Genomic DNA, 12,066 nt, shown 5'->3' on the forward strand with positions numbered 1-12,066 from the left:
AACAGGATCAATCAAGCTCTATTGTTGTCTAGAGGTAAATGACCAATTTCAAAGTGACACAAAGTCCAGTTCAATTTAGTTCAGTTCGCAGTAATCGTTGCCATGGCGATGGACAACGTGGGGGGAGGGAGAGAGAGAACGAGAACGACTGATCATTCAGAACGACTTCCACTCACAGACCTGCGATATTGCTCACAAGCAGCTTTCGGGCGAGTCCTTTGTGATGTCACCTGGGGTCACCGACTGTGACCCCTCCGCCAGATGCGGTCGATCCTCTACAGTGAACCCGGCACCCAAGCAAGGGCGGACACACACCGGGTTCCCGCTGATCGTACCTTTCCACCCTGTGCGTTTGCGGCCCGGTACTTCCCACCGACTCGTGAGAGGCGCACCGCTTCCAGGGTCTCATTACCTCGAGTGTCGTGTGTCCTGCCTTAGCGAACCTGTCCCTTTTTATCCCCTTGCTGGGGTATCGCCTGTCCATCACTTCAAACAGTTCAGGGTTCAAAGTGGGAGCCGCTCTAGACAGCTCTCTCTCCCATCCCTTCATTACACATCTCCAGATCGCCTGTCCATCACTTCAAACAGTTCAGGGTTCAAAGAGGGAGCCGATCTTGACAATACCCAGACTGATGGCTCCTTCATTAACACCTCCAAATGCTGCTTCATTGTGTGCCTTATCTATCCATCCCCTGAGGACAGGTGGCAGACCAACTGCTGATGCCACTGGTGCTATCCCAGGCCAGCAGACATCTTAATTTATGTGTATTCTCATCACATGAGGATAATCCTGATAGATGAGAGAAAAGGTGAGGACAGAATATCAGAAATGGAAGAAGTCTCAGCAGATGAACTGGTGAAAAGTGAGGTAATTAACCTTTAAATTGCAAATGTAAGTAACCTGAGAGATTTTTTCCAGGTTTAGAAGGAAAGGGATAGTGTCCATGAAATGATAAAACACGCAAGGATTTGGCAGCCATAATAGTTTTAAAGAAGTTGCACTGTATATGGATTAGAAAATTTATGTGGAAGAAAAGGTTGACGATAGAGAAGTAGAATTTATGAAAAAATTGAAATGGTAAGTTCAGAAAGACAGAGGACAAAGAGTCAGTCAGTGCAGTTATCAAGGGTCGAAACAGACGATATTTTAGTAAGAAACAGGAAGTAGATTTCTTAGCTGGCAGAAAGTAATGTTGAGGCAGAAATGTGGAATTACAGTTATGCCAGAAGTTTTAAGTAAAAGGCAAGATGTTGCTAGCTGTGACATGAGGTTTTTGTCAAAAGAAGAATGTAATTTTAATTAATCATAATTACGATATATTGTGGTTTGCAATAGCCTTGCATGTAGTCTACTTTTATTCCTGAGGATAATATAACAGAATGGTATTTATTATTAATCTTCTGACAGAGCCAAGATGTGTGGGACAGGAAAGAGTTGATGAGATTAGGTCTAAATATCAACAATGTTTCTGTGGGACAATCATGATTGCTTCTCACTAGACAGAGCATAGTGCTTTTGTGATCCTTTTTAATATTATTGTAAAATCTGTGAGAAGTGTTTAAAGCATCCTCAGTTCCTTGATTCATCTTTGGCAAGCAAGGGTTGGTAAAATGGCTGTTAGTGAGTCTATTTATATTTGTTTGATATTCCTATCCATTGATGCCTACAGAATGGAAAAATGTGTGGATAGTATAGTGGGCTATACGCTGCTTTTCCTGTTTTGTGCTCATGCCAAAATTGAGCTATAGGCCATTAATATCAGTGAATACTTTATTCAAGTAAATCTTAATTTGTTTCAGAAAATGCAAAGAAATGGTTAACTGACATTGAATATAAGGTATTAGTAGTAAACAAAACTATTCCCCGAAAGCATCTCTTCGTGTCAGTTTTTTCATTCACAGTTTTGTAAATTGATATTTTTAACATAGCATTTACCATTTTCTATTTATGGCATGTGCTTCAGGCAGCATTGCATCTATGAAAGTAGACCATAAAAATGACTTAATTTGTGGAAATAAAGTGCTTACATGTTGATCTTTTTCATTTTAGCTCTTGAACCACCAACCTTTACAGTGGAACTGGAACCTTGTGCTGTGAAAGCAGGGGAACCTGCTCGATTTTGTGGTATAATAGTTGGCACACCAAAATTGGAAGTAACCTGGTACAAAGATGGTCAAAAGCTTTTCTCAGGGTTTAAACGCAAGATACTTCATGATGAGAACCAATATACTTTGTTACTGATTGAAACATTCCCTGAAGATGCTGGCACCTACACTTGTGAAGCAAAAAATGAAGCTGGAGTAGCTGTTAGTGGTGCTTCACTTGATGTTGAAGGTATAACTAAAGTTTACTCAGCATATTTTCATGTCAGTACTATGGTACGTAGGAAATTGTTGTGATATAGACAGTACATACTGCCTGTCCTGAGGAGCACACAGAAAGAGGAGATGAAATTGGTATTTAGCATGCATGATTAGTAGTAAACGTGGCAGTATATTTTGAGTAAAAAAGAAAGAAAATAGATTTTCTTGTTTAATACCTATTATGTGCTTTTATAGACGCCTAAATACCGTTCATATGTTTCTCTAAATAACAGCTTTGTATTTTGCATATTTATGTTTGTAATAGTTACCACTTCTCTTTTAAAATTTTTGATTTATACCTATGCTCTATGATAGTCTATGTACTTACCACTCTTAAGTCATTTTAAATAACCTTTCTTAGAGATTAATATCAATTAATTTATTTATGTATTTTCAGTTCCAGAGGTAGTTTCCCCTGAGGTCGAAGTACCTGTTTATCCACCTGTCATTGTAAGTCCAATCCAAGATACTACCACCAGTGAAGGACATTCTGCTCAATTTCAGTGCCGTTTGACGGGAACAGGTATGCTGTAAATTCAGACTTTAGCATTATGTCTCACTTTAGTTTACCCCTTGCTTATCCTGAGTTGTTAATTTTTGCTGTGTTTGGTTTCCAAAGTGTTTTTTTACTCTTCTATTTGAATTTACATGTTCGAGCTAGATCATTTTAATGTACTAATGGTAACAACTAAGCTTTACCTGTGCTGACCCATCACCTATGCAGTGACATAGACTAAAATGGTTTACTGGTTAATAATTGAGAGTCAAAATGTCTGTTTTTACTTCTTCTCGGACTAGAATACCAAGGGTGATTGTAATCCCCAACTGCAGCTCTAAAATGATTATTGATCATATTTCAATGAATGCCACTTAACTCCAAAGAAACAGCACTTTTGCCTACCATATTATGAAGTTTGCAATCTTCATTAATGACTCAAATTTAATTCAAGTACATTGTTCTGGGTGATTTCATTTTTCATTGCTTTGTGATACAAACCTAAAAGGTCTAGGAAGCACAGCCTACCAAGTGAGCAAATATAAAACATCTGGTACCTAGTCTAGGTTAGGTATTGACAATACAAAAGTGCAGGTGCCCCTCATCTCTCCTCTAGATTCTCCCATCTTTCCCTGCCATCTCTTCTCTGGAAGAATACATTAGTCAAGAAACTTAACAATTGATATTTTTATTCCGGTTCAACAGGCATCTTCTTTCTTTCTTTATTTTTCCCTTTAGCATACTGATTGTATGTTTTACTGTAGCACGAGTCTGTATTCTATCCCAGACTCATAGAGCAACACAATAGGAGATTTTTTACAAAAAGTTTATTGAAACTAAAACCACTGTGAAGTAAATATAACAAAACTATTAGAAGAAAAAATGACGTGGGGTTATATTCCAAACATTAAAAAATGCCATACATTACTGCAGCCTTTCTGTGCTAATTGTCTAATACAGGTCTTGACATTTAATTGTATTGTACTCTTTAATATGATTAATTCTAGTTCCAATTCGAAATCCAACATATTCAGTGGTCAAATAAAGTAACTGGATCACATCTGCAAAGGTTAATCAAACTGTTATTTTCATTTTATCAAAGTTTACCTCTAAACCACTTCTCCACGCCCAACGTCTATAATGTAAGAGAATCTTGTCTGTGTCTACTATAGACACAAGCCTCTATATTTATCATTGCCCAGTCTGTTCATTATAAACATCAATCTTAATCGAACTAATACTGTTAATTCTGTGTCATTAATTTTATTAACAAAGCTATTTTAGTAGGGAAGACGACTAAGTATATTAGCACTTCAGGAAGTTTTTTTAACTCCATGGAAATTCTACATTTGATCAGACTGTAGAGTTTCTTTGAAGTACAGCAGATAACTTTAATGATATCTTCGAGTTAATCTTGTTTGTGAAAGAAAATTACTCTTCTGGTAGCTTTCTTAGTTTACAGTGTCTATTTTTAAGAACTGCTTTGATAAGAGACATGGTTTCTTGTAACTTAGATATATGTGACAAGTTATAAACCCAACCTGTGGTTCATCAGAAGTTAATGCATTTCTTGCTGAAGGCAGCTGCCTCCAGAAATCAATCTCCAAATGACTGATATTTTGATTCTTCATAACATTAGCCACTTATAATCATCTTTTCCTGTTCTTACCTAGAAGAACCTTTTACATTAGCTTTTGAAATATTTTTTTCATTGTTTTACAGTCATTGTAAGATATAGTAAATGGATCACCATGATCAATTGAGCCATGACCTTCACACATGAATTAAAATCTAATCCACAAATTAATTTTAATTATCATAACCAAATTTTCTAACACCTGCCACTATGATAATTCTGATAATTTTGTAATACATTCATTTCTTTTCCTAAGTGGAACGGTTGTAGGATGCTGTCTAAAAGGAACACTAAAATATTGGGTTTATAACTGGACTCATCAGGTCATTTCTGGATTATTATCAGGTATAAAAGATTTAACAGCTATGATTAAATATTTCATCCCACTCCCCTTATAAACCAAACTGACAATTCAATAATTATTTGATATGGAGTCTAGACTATGTCCTCTGTCCAGGGAATCCAAACAGATCCTTTCTGATCTTGTAGTTTGCAGATTCAGATTACTGTTTTTCACATATTTGTGGGAAGCCACATACCTGTGCCTTTACAGGATGTTGTAGGCTATGTAAGAGTATTATCTTGTGCTGTTATTAAATGTTGTGATATACACCCAATGCTTTCCAATAAAAGTAGGAGAGATCTGCAATGCATTGGAGTGATATTAAGAAACCTAAATGCGATCTCAAAAGTTTAACCATTAGTGGGATTGTGATATGTGTGATATACCCTGTGAACTTTAACTAAACTAAATTTACTTCAGTTCACACATCAAAGTTGCTGGTGAACGCAGCAGGCCAGGTAGCATCTCTAGGAAGAGGTACAGTCGACGTTTCAGGCTGAGACCCTTCAGGACGAAACGTCGACTGTACCTCTTCCTAGAGATGCTGCCTGGCCTGCTGCATTCACCAGCAACTTTGATGTGTGTTGCTTGAATTTCCAGCATCTGCAGAATTCCTGTTGTTTACTCCAGTTCAGATCAGATGAAGTTTCATGATCTGTCAGTTGTGTTAAAGGTTCACTGTTGATCCATGTCAGAACATATCCCTATGCTAATCTTACTACCTTGTGGTGGGTTTATTTTATCAACTAATTCCCATATATTATACACATTTCATTGTGGAATGCCTCAAAACCGGTATATCCACAGATGACTGTGGCAATGAATTCCACAGATTCACCACCCTCTGGCTAAAGACATTGCTTCTCATTTCTGTTCTAAAGGGAGCCCTTATATTCTGAGGCTGTACCCGCTGGTCCTAGACTCTCCCACTATTGAAAACATCTTCACAATGTCCAACCTATCTTGGCCTTTCAATATTTGATAGATTTCAATGAGGTTCCCCCCTCATTAATCTAAACTCTGGCGAGTACAGGCCCAGAGCCATTAAACATTCCTCATTTGTTAAACCTTTTATTCCTGGGCTCATTTTTGTGAACCTCCTTTGGACCATCTCCACTGCCAGCACATCCTTTGTTAAACAAAGTGCCCAAAACTGCTCACTGTACTCCAGATGTGGTCTGACCAATGCCTTATAAAGCCTCAGCATTACATCCTTACTTTTATATGGAGTCCTTTTGAAATGAATGCTAACATTGCATTTGCCTTCCTTACTGCTGACTCAACCTGCGAGTTAACTTTTTGGCAGTTCTGCACTCGAATTCCCAAGTCCTTTGCAACTCAAATTTATGAAATTTCTTCCTGTTTAGAACATAGTCTATGCCTTTTTTCCTTCTACCAAAGTGCATGAACATAAACTTCCCTACATTGTATTCCATCTGCCACTTCTTTTCTGATTCTCCTAATCTATCTAACTCCTTCTGCAGACTTCCTACTTCTTCAACTGTCCAAACTTCCCTTCTCAATGTTAACCTGTACATTTTGCAACTTGATTCATTCTGTTCTTTCTATCAGGCCTCTTGTTTGACACATAATACATGATGTGTGGAAATTTCCTCTAACTGAATAAGTCAAACCAATTTTCTTGAGTTATCATTACGGTACTATTCCATGACCATCAACACCCTCATTATTTGACTTGGTTTTACATTTATCCCCAAGATGACCTATTAATCATATATCTAGCTGCAGCATCATCAAAATCCCACATCTGGAAAATCATCTGACTTTACCCACCCTCCAATACATTTGTTGTTGCAAGGCTCAACAAGTTTTCATCAGCTTAGAAATGGCAAACCATTAGTCAATAACATCCTCAGAACATTATTGCCTCTATTTCCAGGTTCCATTTGCCATCACCTGTTGACTATGTTGGGTTCAGTTTCAAAATTCCTACGTTTATTTTCAAATCCACCCACATTTTCACTCTTTCCTCCTTGTGCCGTATGTGAGTTCAGTTTTCTCCTCCAAATTTGAATACCTTATTTTCAGTTATCTTAAGATCTGAAATTCCTGCTCAAAATCCCTCTGTCTTACCATTTCTCTTTACACAAAGATGCTTCTTAAAGGCTCTTTGACAAAGGTTTTAGTTTTCTTGTCCTGATATTTCCTTTTGTGCTCCTGTACCAGTTTTGTTTTAATAAAGCAAACACAACAAGAGGTTTTTATGACATTAATGGCACTACGTAACTACAATTGCCAATTGGAAAAAACTCATCCAGTTTTTCTTCAAACAGGTCTTTTATACTCACCACAAGCAGATAAGATTGTGCTTCATTGATACAGGGTTTCCCGTGCCAATGAAGCTGGGAAAAGCCGTGCTTCACCATCATTCCACAATGAAAGTATAGCAAAGTTAGGAGTTTACACTTTATATAAGTGCAGAATTTGATGAGAATGATCACCAGTTGAATTTCTAACTTTTTCTGTTATTATTTCAGATTTTCAGCTTCAACTTTCTTTTTAATGGAAATTGAAACTTTGAATGTTGATCTTGCACTATCTATTTAGAATACAACAACTTGAGAAATAGGAGCAGGAGTAGGCCTTGTCACCTGCTGAGCCTGCACTGCCCACTGCCATTGAATCAGATCGTAGCTGATCTGGCCATAATCAGCTCCACCTACCTACCTTTTCCCCGTAACCCTTAATTCCCCTGTTATGCAAAAATCTATCTAACTGTGTCGTAAATATATTTAATCTTTGGATTCCCCTATGTCCACAGCAGATTGAGCTCACATTTTTGAGTTCCTCCTTCTATTAACTCAGCACCTAACCCATGGATTCCTGCAGCTCCTTAGTGAGTCCTGTCTTCTGTCCTCATACTTAAATATAAACAGTTCATCTGCATAACTGGTTTTCATAATGGAGTTCATTTCAATTTCAGCCTCATTGTATCAAATATTAAGTATTATATAGTTGCATTATTTGACTTAATTATATCAACTTTGTTAATTGGGGTTTGGACCTTTGGTCAGCTTGTAACTATGTTGCTGATTAAATGGCACTTTTTTCGAAACGTAGATCTAAGGGTTACCTGGTATAGTAACCAAAAGGAGATCAAACAGTCAAGATTCTTCAAGATGGTTCAGTTTGAAGACAGTTACCAACTGGAAATTGCTGAAGCCTACCCAGAAGATGAAGGAGCATACAAATGTGTAGCATCCAACTCTGCTGGAGAAGTTTCATGTACTGCTGAGTTAAAACTAGAAGGTAATTCAAGATTATTTTGCTTTAATTTGCTACATCTTACATCATATTTACATTTCTGTTTTGCTGATGTGAATTTTGAAACTCTTTTCTGCCTGTGGTTGATTTCTTAATTCAGTAATGTTTATCATTGCCTGCGGCATTCATTTCTACTTATCATCACAAGTGTTCACTTCTTGTGAAAGCATGTGTATTTGTGCTTGTATTGCTGAACACCATTCTACCTTATTTTAGTACCTACCAATTTTTTGAAGCTTTTTCATCAATTGTAGACTTCATCAAGCAACTCACCCAGCCACATTGTTTCCACATCTGTAGTACCTCTCATGGCCAGTTCTTCCATCCACTTCCAAGGTAAACAACAGAGACCACCTGCTGTGCACACCATGGAATTCCACTATAACATCACTATGTTTTGGATATGCAGAATTTTTTTGTTGAAACAACTTAATATGTAATAACTGTTAAATATATACAGCAATAAAACATTGTTTTAATCATTTTGTTTGAACTTTCTTGAGTTAAAAGCTAGGTCTCCTCTTGTAGTAATTTGTTTTAATGCTATTAAACAAAATTGGATTAAAGGTTAACATTTTCATAATCCATGTCAAATGCACCTAAAATAACTTGAGCAAACAGAGCCAGAATTATTTTAAAGTTGGTATTTTGGCTCTTTATTATTAACATCAGTCAGCAGCTGGACATCATAATGGACCTATGACAGAGCCAAGAGAAGACTTAGCATGTGATAATTTTAGAAAAAATGTCACCAATGATAATCATTGATTTAGCAATTTCTGCAAAGTATACTACATGCTGGACAGAATCCATACAAAGCAAATTAAAAAGATATTGGGAAAGCACCATCTATTGTTGTAAGGTCAAGCAAACAGCATTTCCATGAATATATTTTATCACTATTTCCATTTTTGATTACACTCCACAGCACCTCATTATTCTAAAATGTTGATGATCTAAATACACCAGTAAGAACGCCTTTCATCTTGATACACAAACTTGCATTAATTCATCTGCATCTTGGATATTTGCAAGAGAAGAACTAAATCATCATTTTGTTCAAATGAATGCCATTTCCTCCCAAAGAATTTTGCAGATGCTTTGAGGAAAAGGACCATAGGTGTTTTCCTCAATCAAGTGAATTGCACTTCTTTAGCATGTGGCCAGCATGCTGGGATGCCCGTTGGACAACATGAGCTATTGCTTTCTTTATTTTGTCAGTCATGATTTAATATCATGATTAATATTTTGTCTTTTGTCACTCAGATTACAAAATGCAAAGCATAGATAGTCAGAGCATAACTTCTGGAAAAGCTGTAGCGGAATCCATCGCTTCAAAGACTTTTGAAGTATCAGAAATGCATATGGAGTCTCCTATGACCATAAAGCATACAGAGAACTATACAAAGGAAATCACTTTACAGCAAGAACATACATACAATGTTCAGATGTTTGAAACTATCTCCGTAAGTTCATCTAGCAAGACTGTTTCTTCTGAAAGCTGGGAAGAATCAGAAAAAGTGAGCAAGACTGAAACAATCAGAAGTGGTTCTCAAATTGCACCAAAATTCCTACAAGATATGGAAAGCAACGCAGTTATGTTAGGTGAAACAGCATCTCTAAAATGTCAAATTCTAGCACTCCCAAGACCTGAAATAACATGGTACAAAGAAGATAAAGAAGTTGTGGAAGCTAAAAGAATAAAAATTGTGACTATAACAGAAGCTGAAGCTTTAACTTCATCTGAGATAATTATACAAAAAATCCATGAAGAGGATACAGGAGTTTATAGATGTAAAGCTGTGAATCCTCATGGTGAGGCTAACTGTGAAGCAAAAGTAACTATTGCTACAGCCAAACCTTCCCTTGAAGCACCCACAATTCTAATTGAACTTAGTGATCTGAGAGTCAAAGCTGGTCAGATGGCACAGTTCATCTGTTCTTTCCATGGAGAAACTTCAGAGATTATATGGGCTCATAGAAGCAGAAGTTTGGAAGAAGCAGAAAGATTGAAGATATCTCAGAATGGAAATGTAATGTGTCTCACAATCCTCAATGTGCACATAGAAGATCAGGGAGAGTATAGCTGTACTGCAAGAAATGAAAGTGGAGAAATGAAGACTTCTGCCGTACTTATTGTAGAAGGTGGTTGTTTATAATTTTATTTAAAGACAGCATCTTGATTCATCCACTTCATTGTTTCTTTCCCAAAATAAGTTTAGTATCTGTTTAAGAAGATCCTGAATTTGACTATTAACAGTAAAATATTTTGCTTAAGATGTTAGCTAGTGAATTATACAAACTTTAAACCTAGACATTGCATCACACTAGTATGCATGAATTATTGAAAACATTTCTTTGGGCTGTTATAAATTTTTCAAGTATTTACTTTACTGAAATTGCCAAATCACTTAACATTTATCCTAATTTTATTCTTGCATAGCTGAAGAAACAAAACCCCAGACAGGTGCTAAAATTCCCACTGATAGCAGTTCAGATATCTCTAAAATTGAACAAAGGCCTAATATCACATCTGATAGCAAATCAGAAGTTCTAAAGAAAACATCAAGTTCACCACCTCCTTCAACCAAAAGACCAACTAGAACAGAGAAGCAAAGGAGCCGAGATTATTATCCAGATGTGGTGCCCAGTGACGAACTAATAGACGTTGGAGCGATAGCACCGGCTTTCTTAGAAAAATTGCCTCCAGAAATCACTGTACAAGATGGAGAGGATGCTTTGATGCTTTGCATTGTAAAGGGTCTACCATCGCCTTGTGTACTTTGGCTGTTCAACCAACGCATAGTTGAAGAATCTTCATTGTGTTCCATAAAACATGATGGTTTGCTATGCAGTTTAAAGTTACAGAAAGTCAGCCAAAGGCACAGTGGTACTTATACATGCAAAGCGGTTAATTCTGCTGGAGAAACAGCGTGCAACACTCTACTTAGTGTGACAGGTTGGCAATTGCATGCTTTGATCCTTCCCCATGTGACTCAATCATGCATCTCACCACAGTTCATGGAAAGAATCTTTGTGGAATCAGCTTGTTTCGCTGTGGAGTATTGCATTTCCTTTTTACATTAAACTGATTAGGCATGTGAGGCATGTTTAATGTTTTGTTACAGAGCAAAACAGTTTTTTTTACAAAATCCTGGGTTCTCTGAATTAGATTTGTGATTCAATGAACCAATTGTTTGGTTGAAAATCCCAATCAACAGATATATTTTTACATTTTGCATGTATGTTTTGTATGTTTTTGCATATTCCATAAATCGATTTTCACTTTTGCATTTGTATTTATAAATTGGAAAAACATTTCTGAAATAATATTCAGGTTTATTAATTTTAATTTGCTGCAGAGAAAAAGCTTCAAGACAAAATTGAACAACAGATCGAAATGGAAGTGAGAGGTAATATTTTTATTATTATTTGATGAATTTGCTAAATAGTTCTTGGAATACCCAACTATATTCATTTACTTCAGTATTTTGCCATCTCAATAAGCTATTTTACAGTTTGAAATGTCAAAGTTGCATGTTGTTTGTTTCAATCTGATTTGTTTAAAAATCAGATTTCTGTTTTTCATTCGCATTGTTGGATAAAAATTTATTAACATCAATATTTATTTTACAGGCATTATTTATTTACAGGAATTAACCATTGTTAATTCCCCATTGTTAAGCTAAATTTCAGTGTAGAATTGCTTATTAAAATTGACAAAGCACAAATGAAATCTATGAGTATATCTGATAATGAAGGGTACAATGAAAAGAGTTTGAATGTACTGTCAACAATTTAATGTTTAATGACTGAATCCTAGAAGTGTACATATTAATATTTTATTTCCTAATTCTGTAGTTTCATCAGAATTCTGTTCTTCTGAGTTCCTAATGAGCTCAACAAAAAGAATTGTACCTCATATTTTAGGAAATTGCAGCA

At 36.3% G+C, this 12,066-nt stretch overlaps 1 protein-coding gene across 1 annotated transcript in view; it reads left to right on the plus strand.

The window, feature by feature from the left end:
• ttn.2 (titin, tandem duplicate 2) overlaps nt 1–12,066 on the plus strand; it is a 391,135-nt gene that overhangs the window by 59,215 nt on the left and 319,854 nt on the right. Inside the window, exons 37-40 of the mRNA XM_072261778.1 lie at nt 2,051–2,335; nt 2,762–2,887; nt 7,921–8,109; nt 11,487–11,537. Coding sequence (XP_072117879.1) covers nt 2,051–2,335; nt 2,762–2,887; nt 7,921–8,109; nt 11,487–11,537 — 651 coding nt within the window. The remainder of the gene's footprint in view (nt 1–2,050; nt 2,336–2,761; nt 2,888–7,920; nt 8,110–11,486; nt 11,538–12,066) is intronic.

The sequence above is a fragment of the Mobula birostris genome, chromosome 6 (genome assembly GCF_030028105.1).
Source record: "Mobula birostris isolate sMobBir1 chromosome 6, sMobBir1.hap1, whole genome shotgun sequence".
In the NCBI taxonomy this organism is placed as follows: domain Eukaryota; kingdom Metazoa; phylum Chordata; class Chondrichthyes; order Myliobatiformes; family Myliobatidae; genus Mobula; species Mobula birostris.